Source organism: Drosophila miranda, chromosome 3, assembly GCF_003369915.1.
Source record: "Drosophila miranda strain MSH22 chromosome 3, D.miranda_PacBio2.1, whole genome shotgun sequence".
Classification (NCBI taxonomy): domain Eukaryota; kingdom Metazoa; phylum Arthropoda; class Insecta; order Diptera; family Drosophilidae; genus Drosophila; species Drosophila miranda.
The window spans coordinates 7,304,977-7,327,515 of NC_046676.1; the positions used below are offsets into that span (position 1 = coordinate 7,304,977).

The 22,539-nt window shown below is 50.7% G+C and overlaps 2 protein-coding genes across 43 annotated transcripts in view; one reads left to right on the forward strand and one right to left on the reverse strand.

Moving 5' to 3' along the window:
• Nucleotides 1–19,462, forward strand: part of LOC108158501 (dystonin) — an 86,249-nt gene extending 66,787 nt beyond the window's left edge. For 12 of the 42 annotated variants that reach the window (XM_017290829.2, XM_017290831.2, XM_017290845.2 and 9 more), the window contains 18 exons: nt 826–972; nt 1,038–8,524; nt 8,612–8,623; nt 9,588–9,813; nt 9,882–11,841; nt 11,906–12,080; nt 12,404–12,460; nt 12,901–12,945; nt 13,346–13,417; nt 13,592–13,766; nt 13,836–13,953; nt 14,019–14,248; nt 14,304–14,421; nt 16,101–16,294; nt 17,207–17,480; nt 17,551–17,731; nt 18,280–18,375; nt 18,699–19,462. In XM_017290829.2, the coding sequence (XP_017146318.1) occupies nt 826–972; nt 1,038–8,524; nt 8,612–8,623; nt 9,588–9,813; nt 9,882–11,841; nt 11,906–12,080; nt 12,404–12,460; nt 12,901–12,945; nt 13,346–13,417; nt 13,592–13,766; nt 13,836–13,953; nt 14,019–14,248; nt 14,304–14,421; nt 16,101–16,294; nt 17,207–17,480; nt 17,551–17,731; nt 18,280–18,375; nt 18,699–18,840 (11,709 nt within the window). In that variant the 3' untranslated portion in view covers nt 18,841–19,462. Of the gene's footprint in view, nt 1–825; nt 973–1,037; nt 8,525–8,611; nt 8,624–9,587; nt 9,814–9,881; nt 11,842–11,905; nt 12,081–12,403; nt 12,461–12,900; nt 12,946–13,345; nt 13,418–13,591; nt 13,767–13,835; nt 13,954–14,018; nt 14,249–14,303; nt 14,422–16,100; nt 16,295–16,866; nt 17,046–17,206; nt 17,481–17,550; nt 17,732–18,055; nt 18,122–18,279; nt 18,439–18,698 lie in introns of all 42 variants that reach the window. The other 30 variants (XM_017290848.2, XM_017290826.2, XM_017290838.2 and 27 more) reach the window with 15 other exon arrangements.
• A 607-nt stretch (nt 19,463–20,069) lies between these two features.
• LOC108160523 (E3 ubiquitin-protein ligase RNF25) lies at nt 20,070–22,258 on the reverse strand. Its single transcript, XM_017294579.2, has 3 exons — nt 22,153–22,258; nt 22,023–22,091; nt 20,070–21,960 (listed from the first exon to the last, which is right to left on the reverse strand). Exons 1-3 carry the CDS (start codon nt 22,158–22,160, stop codon nt 20,925–20,927), a joined length of 1,113 nt encoding a protein of 370 aa, XP_017150068.1. The 5' UTR covers nt 22,161–22,258; the 3' UTR covers nt 20,070–20,924.
• Between the last annotated feature and the right edge of the window lie 281 nt (nt 22,259–22,539).

A 22,539-nucleotide genomic window follows, 5' to 3' on the forward strand; every position in this document is an offset into this window, starting at 1 on the left:
TATCCCCCATTTTTATCCTAGGGAGTATCTTTATATTTCATGTAGGTCCCTAATCAGATCAGACTGTGGCTACCCTTCCACCTAGTCTGGGATTACAGTCTAATCTGAGTGTTTAGTTGCTATCTTTTTCTCTTTGTTTTGGGACGGGGTAATGTTCTTTAGCTACGCCCCCAACTATCCCAGAATTTAGTAATTATTTATCCATTGATTTTGTTTAAATGCCAACTTTTCTACCTATTTTTCAGCATACATACATATATATTTTTTTATATATTATTTCGTTTTCAGTTTTTTATTTGAAAATAAAGCAAAAACCAAAATTAACCCTAACCGAAAACCTACAAAAATACAAACAAAACCAATCTAAAAACCAAAAACCAAAACCATTAAACTGTAGTTAGTGCCTACTAAAAGTAGCCCCCCTCCCCAACTAGTGCTTGTTCCTAGTAGTAGTAGAAGTAGTAGTATTAGTAAACTTTGGTGTTTGTGCGTCTTTATTATTATATTATTATTATTATTTTATGGTTTATGTTTAACGCTTTTTAAAACCGCTTTTGCCCCAAGACTCTTTTGCTTTTCGGCTGCTCCCAAAAAAAGAAAACAAAATTATTCTTCCAGCTTTCATGTTTGTGTTTTATATATATTTTGTGTTCCATTTATCTATCGACTTATATATATACATACATATCTATATATCTATCAATGAACCCCCAACCAATAAATAGCGTCCCGTAAATCGAGCTAAGAATTTGAAACATTATTTCTATCAATATTCTAATGATCTTTCTACCTCCCAACCGCCATGTACCTTATATCTCTATACAGCAAGCAGTATTCGAAAAGTTCAACATGTGCGAGGAGAATGTCAACGATCTGCTCAAGTGGGTAACCACCGTGGAACAGAAAATCTCAAGTGTTGGAGGACCTCGCGAGAAAATCGATGAGCTACGCAACCAGATCAATGCCCTCAAGGTGAGTGCATCCCGAAGGAAAACATCCTTTATCCTTTCTTAATCGGATTTATGATTGTTTCACAGCAAATCAAGGACGAGATCGAGTCCCAGCAACGACCCGTGGCCACTTGCTTGGAGCAAATCAGGCAGATTGTGCTCACTGGCGGCGATGTCCTCTCCGCCCCAGAGGTGACCACTTTGGAGAACTCCGGACGGGAGCTGCGCTCACGCGTGGATCGTGTCAACGATCGCACCGTGCGTCTGCTGCGCCGCCTGGAGGCGGGACGCGATGAGCTCACGAAGCTGCGCAGCGAACTGGACGTGTTCTCCGACTGGCTGCAAATGGCCCGACGCACCCTCGAGGACAAGGAGCGCTCGCTGTCGGATCTGACACGACTCGGATCCCAGGCAGACTCCATCCGCGAGTTTGTCAGCGATGTGATTGGCCACCAGGCCGATCTGCGCTTCATCACCATGGCCGCGCAGAAGTTTGTGGACGAGAGCAAGGAGTTCCTTGGGATACTCAATGATTTTCGCACTTCGCTGCCGGAGAGGCTGCCCCATGTCGAGCCGCTGGCCAGTGCCGAGAGCCCCATCCGGCAGGAGGTGTCGCTGGTCTCGGCCCAGTACAAGGATCTGCTGAACCGCGTGAATGCCCTGCAGGATCGCGTATCCGGACTGGGCGGACGCCAACGGGAGTATCAGGATGCGCTGGACAAGGCCAGCGAGTGGCTGAGGAGCGTGCATCCGCGCGTGTCCCGCCTCATCTCCGAGCCGATTGCCGGCGATCCCAAGGCCGTCCAGGATCAGATGATCGAGGCCAAGGCCCTGCATAACGAGCTCCTCTCGAGCGGCCGCCTGGTGGACAACGCACAGCAGGCACTCGACAACCTGCTGCGCAGCCTCGGCGGCCAGCTCAGCCCCATGGAGATCAACCAGCTGGAGCTGCCAATCGCCGACCTGAAGAACGGTTACCAGCAGCTGCTGGACAACCTGGGCGAGCACTGCAAGAATCTCGACAAGACGCTCGTGCAGTCGCAGGGCGTGCAGGACGCCCTGGATAGTCTGGGAGGTTGGGTCAGCCAGGCCGAGGACAAGTACAAGCTCAACTTGCGTCCCGCCTCGCTCATCAAGGAGCGCCTCCAGGAGCAAATACGCGAACACAAGGTTCTGCTAGCCGATCTGCAGTCGCACCAAGCCAGCATCGACAGCGTCCAGATCTCGGCCAAACATTTGCTGGCCAGCGCCTCGAATGCGCGCATCGCCAAGAAGGTGGAGGCCAATCTGAACGACGTCACAGGCAAGTTTGAGAAGCTCTACGAAAAGGTCAACAAGCGGGGCGAGTTCCTGGATGATGTCTACATCCGCCTCAGCCGGTATCTGGACGAGATCAGCACCGTGGAGCAGCGCATGGGCAGCTTGCAGGAGGCACTGGACAGTCGCGAGACCAGTCTGCTGTCCACCGAGGAGCTGGCCCGCCGTATGCACGAACTGTCGCGCGACAAGGATCAACTGGCGCCCCAGTACGAGGAATGTGTTCGCCAGGGCAAGGATCTGATTAGTCTGCGCGATGTCACCGACACCGGAGGCCTGCGGGATCGCATCAAGGCTCTGGAGTCGCAGTGGCGCAACATCAACATCAGCATCGATGAGCGGGCAAAGCTGTCCAAGCAGAAGGCCGAACAGCAGCTGGCCTACGAGGGACTCAAGGACCAGGTGCTCTCCTGGCTGGCCAGCACGGAGGCACGCGTCAACGGACTGCCGCCGGTGGCCATTGACCTGGACCGCATACGGCAGCAGCACGACGAACTGAAGCCCATATGCAAGGACTATCGTGACTACGCTCCCACCATTGACAAGATCAACGATGTGGGAGCGCAGTACGACGCTTTGATTCGGCCCGAGAGCCCCGCGCGCAAGCGTTCCACGTACAGCCCGATCAAGCGGACGAGTCCGTTGCGACGCATGTCTGGAGCGGAGCAGAACGCCAGAAGCCCCAGCCCCACCAAGGGAGGCATTCTGTCGCCACTATCGACTGGTTCCAGTGGATTCGGTAGCCGCAGATCCTCTCAGGACGGCTTCCAGCTGTCCGAGCTGTCTCCGGTGCAGCAGCAGCTGAGCGAGATCAACAATCGCTACGGGCTCATTGGCGTGCGGCTCAACGACCGCCAGCACGAGCTGGACAACCTGAGCGAGGAGCTGCGCAAGCAGTACGAGAACCTCAAGGGTCTTGCACAGTTCCTGGAGCGCATTCAGCGCCAATTGCCCAAGGAGTCGGTCTCCAACAAGGAGGAGGCCGAGCGCTGCATCAAGCAGGCGCGCAAGATCCTCGAGGACATGTACGAGAAGCAGAGCCTGCTAGACACCACCAAGGCCCAGGTCAAGGATATCCTGCGACGCAAATCGGACGTCCCTGGCGCCGAGCAGCTGCGCCTCGAGAACGATGGCATCCAGGAGAAGTGGAAGAATCTCAACGACATCTGCAAGAACCGCATCGCCTTCGCCGAGAAGCTGCGCGACTTCCTCGACACCCACGGCAACCTGAAGGGCTGGCTGGACAGCAAGGAGCGCATGCTGACGGTCCTGGGACCCATCTCCTCGGACCCCCGCATGGTTCAGAGCCAGGTGCAGCAGGTCCAAGTCCTCCGCGAGGAATTCCGCACCCAGCAGCCTCAACTGAAGCACTTGCAGGAGCTGGGACACGATGTGGTCGACCATTTGGCCGGCACACCCGATGCCCAGGCCGTCGAGATCAAGCTGAAGGACATAATCGGCAAGTGGGAGGATCTGGTGGGCAAGCTCGACGATCGCGCCAACAGCCTGGGCGGCGCCGCCGACAGTTCCAAGGAATTCGATGCGGCCGTCAATCGGCTGCGCGAGGCCCTGCAGAACATCAGCGACAGCCTGGACACTCTGCCCCTGGATGGCGATCACCAGGAGAATCTGCGCAAAATCGAGAACCTGGAGCGACAACTGGAGGGCCAACGTCCTCTCCTGGCCGACGTGGAACAGTCCGCGGCCACACTGTGCAACATTCTCGGGGATCCTGCTTCGCGGGCTGATGTCAACAGCCGCGTGGCCGCCCTGGAGAAGCAGTACCTGGCGCTCCAGAAGAAGCTGGATACCAAGAAGGCCGAGACAGAGGCCTCACTACGCGATGGCCGTCACTTTGCCGAGAACTGCTCCAAGACCCTCGGCTGGCTTTCGGGCGAGCTCTCGAATCTGAGCGATCGTCTGCTGGTGTCCGCCCACAAGCCGACGCTGCAGCACCAGATCGACACCCATGAGCCCATCTACCGCGAGGTGATGGCCCGCGAGCACGAGGTGATCATGCTGATCAACAAGGGCAAGGATCTGTCTGACCGCCAGCAGGATCGCAGCGTCAAGCGCGACCTGGAGCGCATCCAACAGCAGTGGGAGAAGCTGCGTCGCGAGGCCGTCGACCGGCACACGCGACTGCAGACCTGCATGGAGCACTGCAAGAAGTACTCGCAGACCTCGGAGACATTCCTCGCCTGGCTGCGCACCGCAGAGGACAAGTTGTCCGACCTGACGCCCGGCGTGCTGTCCAAGGCGAAGCTGGAGACGCGACTGCGCGACCTGCAGACCTTCCGCAACGAAGTGTGGAAGCACTCCGGGGAGTTCGAGAACACCAAGGGTCTGGGCGAGACCTTCCTTACCAGCTGCGACATCGACAAGGAGCCCATCAAGGCCGAGCTGCAGGACATCCGCGATCGCTGGGAGCGCCTCAACAACGACCTCATTGCCCGTGCGCACGAGATTGAGAACTGCTCGCGTCGCCTGGGCGACTTCAATGATGAGCTGCGCAATCTGGATCATTCGCTGGGCCGCTGCGAGGATCGCCTCGCCGCCCACGATGCTTTGGGTGGAGCTGCCAAGGATCCCAAACTGCTGGAGCGCGTCAAGGCCATACGCGAGGAGTTGACAAACCTGAGCAAGCCCCTGCAGTCGCTCAAGGCTCTGGCCAAGGACATAAGCGCCGAGGCCAGAGCTGCCGGCGGCGATGCCGATCATCTGACCAACGAAGTGGACGGTCTGGCCGATCGCCTGTCCGAGCTACAGGGACGCCTGGATGATCGCTGCGGCGAACTGCAGTCGGCTGCCACAGCCGTGTCCCAGTTCAATGAGCAAATGAAGAGCCTGGGCATCGATCTGAATGACCTGGAGACGGAGATCGAGAAGCTGTCGCCGCCCGCACGCGAAATCAAGATCGTGCAGCAGCAGCTGGACGATGTTGGCAAGATCCAGAACAGGCTGGACCGCCTGGTGGGTCGCCTCGAAGATGCTGAGCGTGCCGCTGATGTTCTGGTGGACGCTGGCTTTGCCGCAGACACCACTCAAACGCGCGAGCAAATCTCCACGCTGCGCAAGACTCTGGGTCGCTTGGACAACCGAGTGAGAGATCACGAGGAAAACCTGCAGGCCACGCTTAAGGCCCTGCGCGAGTTCTACGACAACCAGTCGCAGACCCTCGACGACATCCAGGACGTGAGCGAGGAGTTCAAACGCATGAAGCCCGTGGGCTCCGAACTGGACCAGATACGTCGCCAGCAGGAGGACTTCCGCCAGTTCAGGGAGCGAAAGGTGGAGCCGCTGGCCATCAATGTCGACAAGGTCAATGTGGCCGGACGGGATCTGGTGCGGTCTGCCGGCACCGGGGTCTCGACCAGCACGATCGAGAAGGATCTGGAGAAGTTGAACGACCGCTGGAATGACCTGAAGGAGCGCATGAACGAGCGCGATCGTCGGTTGGACGTGGCCCTGCTCCAATCGGGCAAGTTCCAGGAGGCCCTCGCCGGCCTCTCCAAGTGGCTGAGCGACACCGAGGAGATGGTAGCCAACCAGAAGCCGCCCAGCTCCGACTACAAGGTGGTCAAGGCCCAGCTGCAGGAGCAAAAGTTCCTGAAGAAGATGCTCCTCGATCGCCAGAATTCCATGGGCTCTCTGGCCAATCTCGGCCAGGAAGTGGCCAATCACTGCGAGCCCTCCGAACGGGCCTCCATTGAAAAGCAGCTGAACGATCTGATGAAGCGCTTCGATGCCCTCACCGACGGAGCCGAGCAGCGCGAACAGGACCTGGAGGAAGCCATGGAGGTGGCCAAGAGATTCCACGACAAGATCAGTCCCCTCGAAGTGTGGCTGGACGGCACAGAGCGCGCCGTCAAGTCGATGGAATTGATACCCACCGACGAGGAGAAGATCCAGCAGAGGATTCGCGAGCACGACCGTCTCCACGACGAGATTCTCGGCAAGAAGCCCGATTTCACCGACCTGGCCGATGTGGCCGCCCAGCTGATGCATCTCGTTAGCGACGAGGAGGCCGTCAATCTGGGCGAGAAGGTGCGAGGCGTGACCGAGCGATATACCGGTCTGGTCGACGCTAGCGATAACATCGGCGCCCTGCTCGCCGAGTCCCGACAGGGACTGCGTCACCTGGTCCTCAGCTACCAGGATCTTGTAGCCTGGATGGAGAGCATGGAGAACGAGCTGAAGCGCTTCAAGTCCGTGCCCGTGTACGCCGAGAAGCTGCTGGAGCAGATGGACCATCTGCTGGAGCTTAACGAGAACATTGCCGGTCACGCCTCGAATGTGGAGGCCACCGTGGAAACCGGCGCCGAGCTGATGAAGCACATATCCAACGACGAGGCCATCCAGCTGAAGGATAAGCTCGACTCGCTGCAGCGCCGCTACGGCGATCTGACCAATCGCGGTGGGGATCTGCTGAAGAGCGCCCAGAATGCCCTGCCGCTGGTCCAGCAGTTCCACGAGGCACACACCCGTCTGGTGGAGTGGATGCAGACGGCCGAGACGGCGCTGGCTCCTAGCGAGCCCCGTCAGGCGGACGTCCTGCGACTGGAGGGTGAACTGGCCGATATGCGCCCCATTCTGGACACCATCAACCAGGTGGGTCCGCAGCTGGGACAACTGTCCCCCGGCGAGGGGGCAGCGACCATCGAGAGTATTGTGACGCGCGACAACCGTCGCTTCGACTCCATCGTGGAGCAGATCCAGCGCAAGGCCGAGCGGCTGCATTTGAGCAACCAACGGGCCAAGGAGGTGACCGGCGACATCGACGAGTTGCTCGAGTGGTTCCGCGAGATGGACACCACACTGCGCGAGGCCGACCATCCGGCCATGGAGCCAAAGCTGGTGCGTGCCCAGCTGCAAGAGCATCGCTCGATCAACGACGACATATCCAGTCAGAAGGGACGCGTGCGAGACGTGACCGCTGCCTCCAAGAAGGTGCTGCGAGAGTCGCCGCAGAGCGAGAACACGGCCACGCTGCGCGAGAAGCTAGATGATCTCAAGGAGATCGTCGACACAGTGGCCCAGCTGTGCAGCGAGCGTCTGGGCATCCTGGAGCAAGCCCTGCCCCTTTCGGAGCACTTTGCCGACTCGCATCAAGGTCTGACGACCTGGCTGGATGACATGGAGCAGCAGATCTCACGCCTGAGCATGCCCGCTCTGCGTCCCGACCAGATCACCTTGCAGCAGGACAAGAACGAGCGTCTGCTGCAGTCCATTGCGGAGCACAAGCCACTCCTGGACAAGCTGAACAAGACGGGCGAGGCACTGGGCGCCCTGGTTGCCGACGAGGACGGCTCGAAGATCAACGAGATCCTCGACACGGACAACGCGCGCTATGCTGCCCTCCGTCTGGAGCTCCGCGAGCGCCAGCAGGCGCTGGAGAGTGCTCTGCAGGAGTCCAGTCAGTTCTCGGACAAGCTGGAGGGAATGCTGCGTGCCCTGGCCAATACAGTGGATCAGGTGAACCAGCTGGATCCCCTCTCGGCTCTGCCCCAGAAGATACGCGAGCAGATCGAGGACAACGACGCCCTTATGGATGACCTGGACAAGAGGCAGGATGCATTCAGCGCTGTGCAGCGGGCGGCCAACGATGTCATTGCCAAAGCGGGCAACAAGGCCGATCCGGCTGTGCGCGACATCAAGGCGAAGCTGGAGAAGCTCAACAACCTGTGGAACGATGTGCAGAAGGCCACGAAGAAGCGCGGCAGCTCGCTGGATGATATCCTGAGCGTGGCCGAGCCCTTCTGGAAGCAGCTCAACAGCGTGATGAAGACCCTCAAGGATCTGGAAGAGACGCTCTCCTGCCAGGAGCCGCCGGCAGCCCAGCCACAGGACATCAAGAAGCAGCAGGTGGCCCTGCAGGAGATCCGCCATGAGATTGACCAGACCAAGCCCGAGGTCGAGCAGGTGCGCCGTCACGGTAGCAACCTGATGAACATGTGCGGCGAGCCCGACAAGCCCGAGGTGAAGAAGCACATCGAGGACCTGGACAATGCCTGGGACAACATCACGGCTCTGTACGCAAAGCGCGAGGAGAACCTCATCGATGCCATGGAGAAGGCCATGGAGTTCCACGAGACGCTCCAGAACCTGCTCAAGTTCCTCACCAAGGCCGAGGACAAGTTTGGCCATCTGGGACCCGTGGGCTCCGACATTGATGCCGTCAAGCGCCAGATTGAACAACTCAAGTCGTTCAAGGATGAAGTCGATCCGCATATGGTTGAAGTAGAAGCATTAAACAGGTAAGGCCTTCGAATCAATTCAATGCTGTTTCCAAATCTAATATTTTATCGCCCTGGTGTCGTATCTATCATCGTGTGAATTGGCAGAGGTCTAGAAAGGCAAGAAATCTCAATCAAAATCTCGTTAGTGCGTTCGTTCGTTCGTTGTTCACGTTATGTGTATTGTTAAGTGCCTGATATCTGATACCTGATCACTGGATCAACTGAGATCTTTGGTCTTTGGTTCATTTAAGCTGAGCCGAGCATGTTTTTCGATTGCCACAGATTTACACAGTGCACGCTCGATGGAGTAAACCAACTGAAGGCGTGAACTGAACGCATTTGATTTTATACCCGGTACTCAAATATTGTGGGGGTTTGTTCGATTCGTAAAGGTGTAAGTGACAGCGAGAAGAGTCCCATCAAGTCCATATCTATATGTATTCTTGATCAGCAGCAATAGCCGTCTGTCCGTCTTGATGACTAGTTCACAGAGTCTAAAAACTATAGCCACCAAATGTTGGGTGCAGACTCCTCTGATATCTACATCTGTAGCACCCACAATTTGTAACATAAGGAAAACGCAGAATCATAGACCGAATCATTATTATAGCCAGGCTTTCTCGGGGCTGACAACCCTTCCACACCCTCTCTCTCTCTCATACACACTTTCTTGTGGACGGCGGAGTGAGCGATGTATACGGTCGAATGGTAATTCGTTGATGGAAACAGAGAGAAAAGAAAAGAGAGAGATATGTAGCGGAATATGCGGTATGAAAGCACTTCGAATATTTGTCATTAGTTGGAAAGAGGATAGGAATATATTTTAAAAGTTGCATAGATCATAAGATTATACATATATATACTGGATTGAGTACCGGGTATTGTGGTGTCGCGGCACGTGCGTCTTTGCTTACCCGAGTATGCACCCAAAGTACTCTACTTGTACAAGAATTGCATGAATTGTTTGCCCAAAACACTTGCGCCATGCATTTGTATTGCTTCGCTTGCTTTTTCTGAAAATGTTTGCACATCTATGTACCGGGATGCCGTTTCTAATCCCACGCCGAATGCTTCCTTGCAGACAAGCTGTAGAACTGACGGAACGCACTTCACCCGAGCAAGCGGCATCTATTCGGGAGCCCCTGTCGGTGGTCAATCGTCGCTGGGAGTCTCTGCTGCGCGGCATGGTCGACAGACAGAAGCAACTGGAGCACGCCCTCCTCCACTTGGGTCAATTCCAGCACGCTCTCAACGAGCTGCTGGTCTGGATCGACAGGACAGACGGCACTTTGGATCAGTTGAAGCCGGTAAGCGCTAAAGCTCGGGTCGAATCCTAGCCAGAAGTAGGTGTAACCTTTGGTTGAATCCTTTACAGATACCCGGGGACCCACAACTGCTCGAGGTTGAGTTGGCCAAGCTGAAGGTGCTGGCCAACGATATACAGGCGCACCAGAACTCAGTGGATACGCTGAACGATGCTGGCCGGCAGCTCATCGAGACGGAGAAGGGTTCCGTCGAGGCGTCGACTACACAGGAGAAGCTGCGCAAGCTGAACAACGAATGGAAGCAGCTCCTGCAGAAGGCCAGCGACCGCCAGCATGAGCTGGAGGAGGCCCTGCGAGAGGCGCACGGCTACATATCCGAGGTCCAGGACATCCTGGGATGGCTGGGCGATGTGGATGCCGTGATTGGAGCCAGCAAGCCTGTGGGCGGCCTCCCAGAGACGGCCACAGAGCAACTGGAGCGCTTCATGGAGGTGTACAACGAGCTGGATGAAAACAGGCCCAAGGTGGAGACGATCCAGGCCCAGGGCCAGGAGTACATCAAGCGCCAGAACCAGATGAAGGTCTCCTCCAGCAATCTGCAGCACACGCTGCGCACGCTGAAGCAGCGCTGGGATGCCGTCGTCTCGAGGGCATCCGACAAGAAGATCAAGCTGGAGATTGCCCTCAAGGAAGCCACAGAGTTCCACGATACCCTGCAGGCGTTCGTTGAGTGGCTGACCCAAGCCGAAAAGCAGCTATCGAATGCCGATGCCGTCTCGCGCGTTCTGGAGACCATCCAGGCTCAGATGGAGGAGCACAAGGTGTTGCAGAAGGACGTGAGCACACACCGCGAGGCCATGCTGCTGCTGGACAAGAAGGGCACACATCTCAAGTACTTCAGCCAAAAGCAGGACGTGATCCTTATCAAGAATCTGCTTGTTTCCGTGCAGCATCGCTGGGAGCGCGTTGTCAGCAAGGCAGCGGAGCGCACCAGGGCTCTGGATCATGGCTACAAGGAGGCACGTGAGTTCAACGATGCCTGGAGTGGCATGATGCAGTATCTGCAGGAGACCGAGCAGGTCCTAGACCAGATCATCGAGGAGGCTACTGCCTCGAAGGAGCCGCAAAAGATCAAGAAGTACATCGCTAAGCTGAAGGAGACCCATCGCCAGCTGGCTGCCAAGCAGACGGTCTACGACGGCACCATGCGCACTGGCAAGAACCTCATGGAGCGGGCGCCCAAGGGCGACCGCCCTGTGCTGGACAAGATGCTGCTTGAGCTCAAGGAGCAGTGGACCCGTGTCTGGTCCAAGAGCATCGAACGCCAGCGCAAGTTGGAGGAGGCCCTCCTGCTATCGGGCCAGTTCAGTGATGCTTTGGGCGAACTCTTCGAGTGGCTGAAGAAGGCCAAGAGTCGCCTGAATGAGAACGGACCCGTCCACGGCGACCTAGAGACGGTCCAAGGACTGTGCGAGCACCATAAGCACATCGAGCAGGATCTGCAGAAGCGGGCCGCTCAGATGCAGGGCGTGCTAAAGACCGGACGCGATCTGGAGCGATCGGGAAACAATCCCGAGGTGGGACGCCAGCTGGATGAGCTGCAGTCCATTTGGGAGGAGGTCAAGAGTGCTGTCGGCAAACGCGGCGAGCGTCTCGAGGTGGCCCTGGTCGATGCTGAGAAGCTGAATGCCCGTGTCCAGGCTCTGTTCGACTGGCTGGATCACGCCGAGCACAAGCTGCGCTACGCCAAGAATGCCCCAGACGATGAGAAGGTGTCGCGCGAGATGATGGACATTCACATCGAGTTCATGAAGGATCTGCGCGTGCGCGAAAGCGAGAAGACAGAGACGTTCGAGTATGCCGAGGACATCATTGGCAAGGCCTATCCGGACGCCATTCCCATCATCAAGAACTGGCTGTCGATCATTCAGCAGCGCTGGGAGGAGGTCCGCCAATGGGCCATCAACCGTGAGTCGAAGCTGGGCCTGCACCTGCAGTCGCTCAAGGATCTGGACGACAACATTGAGGAGCTGCTGGCATGGCTAACCGGACTCGAGGGTACTCTGTTGAGTAAGTAACTCAGGACTATGTCTTGTAAACAAAATTGTAATTGGGATCGTCTAACAATTGACAGACCTGAAGCACGAACAGCTGCCGGACGAAATTCCGCCGGTGGAGAAGCTTATCGAGGACCATAAGGAGTTCATGGAGAACACGGCCCGCCGCCAGACCGAGGTGGACCGCGCCTGCAAGCCGCGCCAGCTGCCACCCGGTGCTCGGAAGCCATCCCGCAGCGGCAAGACGCCAGTGTGAGTAGGCCAACATGCAGGCCAGTGGCTGCCACTGACCCGTAGTAGCACTGCTGTATCTGCATATCTGTACATACTTAATCTGTACTTCGTATATTGTTTATTATTATTTTGTATATGTATTTATTTTTGCCATTTCTTTTTATACTTTCTTTTGTATCCACTCCGCCACTTTATTGCTACAATATTCAAAACTCCAACTCCAAAATCAAAATACTCCCCCCGCAACGTCTTGCACACTTTCTCTGCCTATCCAAAAAAACAAAAATTAAACCAAAAACAAAACAAAAAACCACACCAACCAATCAACGATCGATATACAGACGTGGCTCCAGTCACGATCTGCGTGAACAGTCGCCCGATGGCATGAGGCGTCAAAGGTTTGACAGCAACTTTATACTCTAATTTCTGCTACTCGTTACATCCACTTCACCCACCACCCCCTTAGGCCACCCAGTGGCTTATGCTTACCCGATCGAATCTGCTTACTCACACCATCCACCGCAGCAACACTGCAACAGAAACAGTTTTGGTGAATGCCTAACATCCAACGCCTCCCCAAAACCCCACCCACATGACATTCTAAAGCAGCGGTGGCACATTCATGCTCGACTCGACTTCGACGTGCCCCCCATCGCTGCTCCAAAGAATCTCCCGAATGTAGTGCTAAAACCTCGTAGATGCTAATGTACTACTACACCTCATACCAATCCTGCACACAAACCACAGCCTGCTTAATCACTGCTGAGAAAACTATTGCTCTTCCGCATTGCTCTCAAACTGTGATCTAATCCATGTGCCTCTCTCTCTCTTCCCACAGCTTCAAGGGCTCTCGCGACCAGGGACTCAACGCCCGCAAGGGAAGGTGAGTTATCAACACTTTCCACTGTATACCGTTTCTAAGAATAGATAGATTCCGCATGTAATACAAAATTCTCAAATCGGAAACGAATTTCTTTTGTTTTTCAAACTTTCAACTAAATATTTTGGAAATGCTGCGTCTACAACTATTCGATTTGAACTGTACCATAATTAATAATTATATATCTATTTGAATTTTGTGTATCTATGTATCTTTGCGTTGCGTATTTTGTTCGTTACCTTACCATATATTGTTTTGTTTTGTCTCTTTTTGAATCTACTTTCATCTACGCCTACGTATACGTTGCCTCATACCGCTCGAATATCAAACAAATCAATCAAAACTATGCATCTTGCCGCTTTATTTGCCTAAATCAATGTACAAACCAAATATCTGTGTGCAGTCGTGTCACGCCCACACGTGACACGCCCGACAGAGATCGTCTGCCGCACTACGGCCCCAGATTCTCGCCAAGGTAAGTGCACCCCAACACACAACACATCACAACATCATCCAGTGCGTCTCTTAAGCTGTGCATGTCTAGTGCTCGTGTTTCTTATGTAGTTTCGGATTGGATCATCCTTTTGGATCATCTCAGGCTTAGGCTCCGCTATAATTTCCCATTCTCCTCTCCTCCATTTTTAATTAGCTCCACTGGACCCGAACTTGAATTCCGTTCGCCACGCGCCAAGCTTCTGTGGACCAAGTGGCGCGATGTCTGGATGCTCTCATGGGAGCGCCAGCGTCTGCTCAACGATCATCTCCTGTATCTGAAGGACGTGGAGCGTGCCCGCAACTTTAGCTGGGACGATTGGCGCAAGCGCGTAAGTATCCAAAGCTAAAGGCACAACCGAGTCAATATTATTTATGCTATTCCTGTTTCTGTTTCTTAGTTCCTCAAGTACATGAATCACAAGAAGTCACGCTTGACGGATCTGTTCCGGAAAATGGACAAGGACAACAATGGCATGATACCACGCGATGTCTTCATCGACGGAATACTCAACACGAGTAAGTTCCAACTTTTTGCAACCATATACAGAAAGTACATTACTGATGCCTTCAATTTACGGCAGAATTCGACACATCTGGCTTGGAAATGAAGGCCGTGGCCGATCTTTTCGATCGCAATGGCGAGGGCCTTATTGACTGGCAGGAGTTCATTGCCGCCCTGAGGCCCGACTGGCAAGAGCGCAAGCCAGCCAACGACTCGGACAAGATACACGATGAAGTAAAGCGTCTGGTCATGCTCTGCACGTGCCGACAGAAGTTCCGTGTGTTCCAAGTGGGCGAGGGAAAGTACAGAGTGAGTTCGTCCAACTACTGTCCAACCAACAGGGTCCTGATTTCCTCTTTTTCAGTTTGGAGATTCGCAGAAACTGCGCCTGGTTCGCATCCTGCGCAGCACTGTTATGGTGCGCGTGGGCGGCGGCTGGGTGGCCCTTGATGAATTCCTGCAGAAGAACGATCCTTGTCGCGGTAAGTTGCGAACGAACCGGTTCGGCTAATCTTTCTAGCTATCCAAAAACACCATATGTAGTTGTGTTGCGTACACACACACACAATTTCGAAATTTGTTGATCTTCATCCATTCCATGAAGCATCATCAGTATTCAGTAAACCAGTCCCAATCGCCCACATACTCGTATATCCATATCCATCCATATCTACAATAATATTCTAGTGTAATCTTGTAGTCCACATCTTAAACATGCCACCCCGCATTCCACATGCATTTTGTCTACCCAGATGTCATGCATCACCTTGATCATCCATCTCATATAAACAAAAAATACATGCATTTCACATCTAGGTACAGTTGTGCTTAACAACTAATTATGATTTAATGCTAAATATTAATAATACCAAACGGATATGGTCATTTAACCAACCAACAACCAACCAGCAATAAAATATTGTGCCTAAAAAACAACACCTCCTGGAAAAATAAAACAACAGCCTTTAAACAGTTCTGACCATCGATTAAACCTCATTTACTCTACTATAATTTTGGTCCAAAAGTTGTCTAAATAAAGCTACAAATTAACAGCGCGCGCCTTTTGATAATCAGTTTGTTTTTATCGCCATCCAGCCAGCGCCTATGCCGCCTCATACACAATAACCAAACGAAATCAGCAACCAAAAACCAAAAACCCAATTAAATCCAAAGCCCAGCCTAGCCTAGGGTTTCGCCATTTACTGTACTCATGCTCATTTATGTCGCTTCGTTTCTTAACTGCGTAACAATTGATATATGTATCTGCCCATACAACTCACACTCCCACTCCCACCCATAACCAGCCAACCTTTCAACTGTATCTTTTAGATAGTGCTATTAACCGGGTATCTCCAGCAACGCCTAGTGATAGCCGAAATAACTATTATATGTACTACACCTAAAGAAATCTACTTTAATGCATGCTTTTCATTTTGTTAACCTACTATCTCGCTTTCCAACTAACATTCTGCTTAGCGGCTACAGTCGCGCATGCTGTTAACTAACAGCACCGGTGTACCGTAGGCTCTAGGCTGTACGTTCATGTCACGCATTTTATGTTTGAAGCCTCACCAGATTTCGTTGTGCGTCTCGTCTGCTACTTCTATTTGCCAAATTAGTTAACAATTGAATTTGTGTATTTGTTTTTGTTTCGTTTTTTACTAATCAAATTTTATGTTTCCCCCTTTTTCTTTTTTTTTCCAAATGGTACTTTTCCGTTATTTATTTAACCGAAATACCGAAAAATGATTGAATATTGAATAAATGATCCCGATAAATATGTATACTCTTCGCTTGCGCCGCCCACGCCCACGCCCACGACCACGCCCGATGCACCCGCCTGTGCCCACAAAAAATACCAAACATACCAAAAACACTGAAAATATGTGACAATACTACTTTGCGGTAACGATATTTCGTTGTTATTGTTGTTGTTTATATGTTCGCCCTACAACAAACATTGCCCGAAAACATACTCGTGCGCCTCTATCGTGTATGTGTTTGTGTTGTGTGTGTGTGTGTGTGTGGTGTCTATATATGTGCGTGTGTGTGCTAACGGTCATACCTGCACATATATATAAAAACCACCATTCGCATCGCAACCGCAATCGCATCCTCAACCGCTACCGCCAACCGCCACACTGTTACCGACTCGGAGCAGCCAAGGGACGCACTAACATTGAGCTACGCGAACAATTCATATTGGCCGATGGCGTCTCGCAGAGCATGGCCGCATTCACGCCCAGACGTTCCACGCCCAATGCAGCCGCCACTGCCACCTCCTCACCCCATGCCCACAATGGCGGTAGCTCCAACTTGCCGCCATATATGAGTGGACAGGGTCCCATCATCAAGGTAAATCAAAAACAGAAACTGAAGCGTTAAACGGGTAACGAGTAACGTGTAACGAGTAACGAGTACCAAGTACCAGGAGAGTGAAACCGATATTGAAATCCTGTCCACCCACCCACCTTCTCTTTCCATCCATCCATACATCCTTTAAGGGCACGAGGTAAGATCCTAAGCCTTTCGTTCTGGGCTCGTTCGTTGTGTGTGTTGTTGACAAAGCTCTCGCCAAAGCTGCTGCGCCGCCGACTCTTGATTTGTTGTATATCTGCATGAGAACATACTCGTTCATATCGATCTGTATAATTTTACTTGTACGTACATATATATTGTTGTTGCCTCTCTATTCATTTTTGTACTCGATTAAATGTTAAGTTTTTGCGACCTTTTGATTTCATGCTAGAGTACAGTACACCCCGTTTACGCACCTGAGGCTATGAGGCCACGAGGCTATTGAGGTTGTTAGGCGCTAGGTTGTTAGGTTGTTGTCCATGGCTTAAATGATCATATGCCGTTTGCCAGCTGCCCTTTGCTGTCCAATGTTGGCTAAACGTATCCAAAATTGATTTCTATACATGTAGCTGATGAGCACTTGGCCGAATTAATGCCAATCTTTGAGAAAATCCGTGCACAAGACCAAGTTCCATGCGCCTTTCCCATACACATGGGTGCCGGCGGCACGGTATTCGTCCGATGCAATACCAGCCGCTCGGTCCCGCTGAGTCCACATGTACTGCATTGTCATCCAACAACACACTGGGTAAGTCCATTGTCCAATGATTGGCGGCGGAGTGAGAGAAGGATGAGCCGGAGAAGCCACAGAAGGAGGAGAATCAAAATTAAATCGGTTCCATTTTCAGCGGGTCTAGAGGGGGGATCGTTCAAAAGATCACATCTAATCGTTAGCTCTCTTCCACACAGGTCCGCGAGCGATCGGTTCGCTCGATTCCCATGTCGCGGCCATCGCGCTCGTCACTTTCGGCCAGCACTCCCGACTCTCTGAGCGACAACGAGGGCAGCCACGGCGGACCCTCGGGCCGGTACACGCCACGCAAGGTCACCTACACGAGCACACGCACAGGCCTCACGCCAGGAGGCTCTCGTGCCGGCTCCAAGCCCAATTCACGCCCGCTCAGCAGACAAGGTTCGAAGCCACCGTCGCGACATGGCTCCACGCTGTCGCTGGATAGCACGGGTAAGCTACATATGCGGACTCGGATCTTTAAACGACCAAGCACAATTTATACCTCTTTTCATTCCCGTAGACGATCACACGCCGTCACGCATTCCGCAACGGAAACCGTCAACAGCAAGCACCGCAAGCGGCACTACGCCACGCCCAGCGCGACTCTCAGTGACCACCACCACGCCAGGCAGTCGCCTGAACGGCTCTAGCACCATCACCCGCAAAACCGCCTCCGGCTCGGCCAGTCCAGCACCCACAAGGTAGGATTTTGGTGACAGTTGCTTGGCCATGGCACCTTTCCGAGTGGGGAACATTGGGGAAAGTGGGACACAAAATCAAACAACTCTTATTAATTTAAACCTTTTATTTTCCACATTGTTTTCGGTTTACCGCATTAACTTTTGACCAACACAACTCACACAAACAAACAACCAACCATCATGATACGCTAACAAACAACTCCAATTGGCATTTTAAAAAATTTGAAATTTGCTTGAACGCAACTAAAACAAACACAAAAAAAACCTCCTATGCCTGAAATTCCTATAAAAAACAACAACAAAAAACAATATATACTGAAACAGCAACGGAGGCATGAGTAGATCATCCAGTATACCAGCACTAACAGGCTTCGGCTTCAAACCAATTAGGTAATACCGCTCTCCAGAAAACACTTAACATAATTACAAATTCATAAGCTTAGGGTAGTCATAAGGCATCACATGATATAGCGCAGGATGATCAGTGGTTATGGTTTCTTATATGCTAACTACTCGTATTGTTGTACTTACCATCCCCACAACTAAAGCCGCCCATCACGGATACCGATTAAGATACCCTCATTCGATTCCAAGTCAACATCGCCCACCAACTCGACTACGAATACGAATCCAACCAGCTTGGGGTAATATTGATAAGCACTCAAAAGAGACATTTACTAGCCAATTTTCAACTCTATCTATAGCAAGTAATTACTATTATTATCGATATAATGTTATTGTTAAGTTATTTGTACCTTCATTGTTGGACCTTTCCCGAGCATGTTCCTGCGCATGCCAAACTAGCAACAGAAGCTTTCAACTAATGCTTAAGTTTTAATACTTCTAACTTAAGTTTTATTTTCTAGTCTACCGTTATACTACTTATGTTTCTGTTATTGTTATATGCTTTGGAAATAATTAGAGAAGCATTGACTAACCGATTTTCTTTACCATCCCCTGCCCTTAGGCGGAACATCAGCGGAAGCACGACCCCGTCGGGTATGCAGACTCCGCGCAAGAGTTCGGCGGAGCCGACATTCAGCTCGACCATGCATCGCACAGCGCGCGGTACCACACCGACGGAGAAGCGCGAACCGTTTCGGCTATAGAATGGAGAAATGAGAAAATATAAGGACGAAGAATGCCAATATTTAAACCATACACACCACAAACAAACTTATGTACTAACTACGCACTGATGTTATAAACTAAACCCCCAATAAACTCCCCAATAATCGTGAGAGAGACTACATTAGCAATGAATGTAGCAGGAACACACACAGCACAGAGTTCTGTTGAGACTAACTTTAAAGTGCCCCAAAGGAGTGGATGAGCGAGACAATTTATAGACGTTTATGCCACTCACGAATATAGTATATATTTTGTAAAAGACACATACATATGTAGATGAGATGAGCGCAGACATATAGCTAGCACACAAAGTTGATCAGAGAAGCAACCTACTTACGAGTACTACTAATAATAATAATACACTACCATTTGCTACTACTAATTTGTAATGTCCTTTGCCCCCATTCACTAGTTATACATGTTTCTAAAATTATAATTTGTATATACTTATAAACGAAACGATGATAAAACAAGCGTAAATTAATGAAAAATACACTCCAAGTGCTCCAAGGCAAGTAAAAGTATACAAAAACACAAGAATAAAAAAAAAAAACAAAAAAGATATCGAAAAATATTTAGAAAAAAAAAATTAAAAACATTCGAATGAAATGTCCGGGCCTCTGTTGCAAACCTCTCTGTGCCCATGTGTCACCATCGAAATCGCCAGTTTGATGGTCCACTAGACAGAAAGGGGCGTGGCAGAGGTGGCACGGCCAAAAAAATAACTAAAACGCATTCAAGAGAAAAGAAAAAATTTGATTTTGTTCTGTTATTAAACTAATAAGATTGTGAAAAATGTAAGCCGCATAAAGAAAATATTTAATTATATACTAAAAGTCATTACATTAAGTTTAATTAATATTTAACTGTTAAGTGAGAAACACACACATACTACACACACACAGAATTTGTATTGCATAATTTTTTTTTTTTTTTTTTTATATATGCAACTACAACGCAACGAAAAAATTATGATGCAAGTGGGAGAAATTTTGGAGCGTGTCCCTCCCTTTATATAAATATTGTAAAATACTAATACTAAATTATTTTGTTGTACGAATCGAAAGAAAATGCATTAAACACGTTTTTTGTAATTCTATTAAATTAAAACAATTTAAATGAGAAATAAAATTTACAAAAAACTATAACATAAAACAATAGTGTGTTCTATTCTATTTCCGTTTCCCCCACAGTAAAACACAGCTGCTTATTCCATGATTTTGGTAGTTGATTTATTCGTTATGGTTCCCAATCGTAGTATTTATTTGACACATTGAAATTGAATTTTCGATACACGAGTATGAATGTATAACCCTGGTCGATCCTTACGGATGTCGGTACAGGTCTTTTTTTCTACACAAACACTCAATTAATTACAACATTTAATGTGTGCACGTATGCTAATGATAATGCCCTGCCTCTGTCTCGGGCCTCATCTACCTTGACATCTGCCTTTCTTTCCTTCCTTTAACTGACTGACTAGATGGGGGGTCGTTCCAACTTCAAGTATTCGTTAGTTTGGGTTTTATTTGTGGTACTAGCTGCTGCTAGATAGGGGGAGATAAATATTTCTGCTAAAGATTGAGAGCAATTGCAGATTATGCGTATAGGAATATCAATATCATTGTCTTCTTGGCCATCGTGTCTCTCGTGTGTATCGATTGGTATGGAGTGGTTACGTCAACGCCAGCGCTGCCAGTTGGTGCTGCTAAATACATGCTTGCTTGCTTTACTCTCTAGCTATCAAACCTAGTCATCCTCATCCTAATAATTATAATCATAATCGTAATATCGCCTCGGCATGGTGCGGTGCCGCAAGTCTTTTGCAAACCATTACAAATATCATTATAGTTAATATACAACTAAATATCAATGTTAATAGAAAATTAGCTAACCCGGTTCGCTAAAGCTAACTAAACATAAATACAAACATAAAATTCACAGAAACGAGTGCGCCTCACGAAACTAAAAGTCTGTTCTGTCTGGGATGGTGCTGGATTGTGTATTAGCAGCATGGCAACGCAATGGGTATCCGGAGCCGCATCTGTCCTGGGAGCCATTGTCACCTGGTAGGCCCAGAGCAGGCAGACTGAGACTTCGTCTGCTTTCCTGTCCCTGTAGTTGCTGCACTGCTTCCGCCTGAAGTGCCACCAGCTGAGCCAGGGTTGGGCTCGCGATCGCGGTCTGCGCGATGGTGGTGTCCGTGGTGCTGATGGCGCCTGTTGCCACGATAGTGTCGACGATTGTGATGCTGATAGTTGTTATTAGTCGGCTCTGGCATGACACGATGTGTCTCCTGCACAACTGGAGCAAAGGTGCTGCTGCTTGTGGGTTTAAGGGCTTCGTCCTTGGCTGGTCCCTCCAATTTCTTAGCGGCCTCCGCCTCTTTACGACGCCGACGTCGTCGTACATCTTCCTCGGTCTCAATGGAAATTACAGCAGCACTGTCGGCCTTTACATCAATGATGGCTCCGCGACTTTTTTGCTGCAGATACAACTGGGACATGCGCTGCTGCATTTCCCTAAGCTCTTGGGTCACTTTGAAGTCGGGAGCATTGATAAGCTCTGAGGGAGGCATGGCGCATTTTAAGCTGTCCGACTCGTCACTGATGTGTTCACGACAAACGGGACAAAGGGCCTGGAAGGGATCAGCCGTCTTCTGCAGCCAGGCGGGCAGCTTTTCAAACTCCTCCTGGTAGTTGCGCCGTAACGCATTCAAGTGCCTGGCTAGGCAGTAGCTGTGCAGGTAATGGAAGCACTCGGTTCGAGTAAACTCGTCGCCCTCGGCGAATCCGTACAGACAGACCACGCACTGTCCGCTGGGCAGGTTGCTGCCGGTCAGATGCTCCCTCACCACCTCAATCAGGTCGAAGACCACGGGAAAGCCCAGCGACTCCTTAATCTTCAGATTGCAAGCGGTTCGTATGGCCTCCAGGCGAGCGTCGTCCAGTCCTCGGGGACGAAGCAGTTTGAATGTGGGACTGACGTCTGGGTAACCCGGCGTCGGCTGCACCTGCAGTGTGACACATATGTACTGCTGTTCGTCGTCCTCCCCAGTCAGCGGAAGAACCGTTGTCTCGATTAGGTCCACGTCGCCGCTTTTGGGGGACGGTAATTTCCGTGTTTAGTAGCATAAAGATTTGTTTTTCAGATAACCTACCTGGCAGTGCGCTTGATACAAACATCGTCCATTAGAATTGCTTCTAGCGACTCCACCTCGTCTTGTAATCTGTGGGAAATCATTTTCCGTTAAAGGAAAGCCGCTGTCCAAGCATTTCTCATTCACTTACGCGTCCATGTTATTCGGATTTTATGCTGATTTTGATTATTTTTGAGTTTTAAAAAATCGATTTGGGACACCTGAAAAGTATTAAGTTAGCGTCAGTGTGACCGCGGATTTATATTTAACATATACCGTCCGACCCTCAGAAAGATACCGAACATGCCGTCTTACTTTAAAAATATACCGTAAATTTACTGACGAGCTCAAGTTCTATTATACATATTCCTCAATTTTGATATTTCGTCGAATATTAATAGCTATATAGAACATTAAGCCATGCCCACATAATTTTAAAATACTTTCTTTTATTGGATCGGGTCTAAAAAAAGATTTTTTTGAAAAATCAAGAATAACAATTATAATAATAATTATACGATAAAAATCAAGAATAACA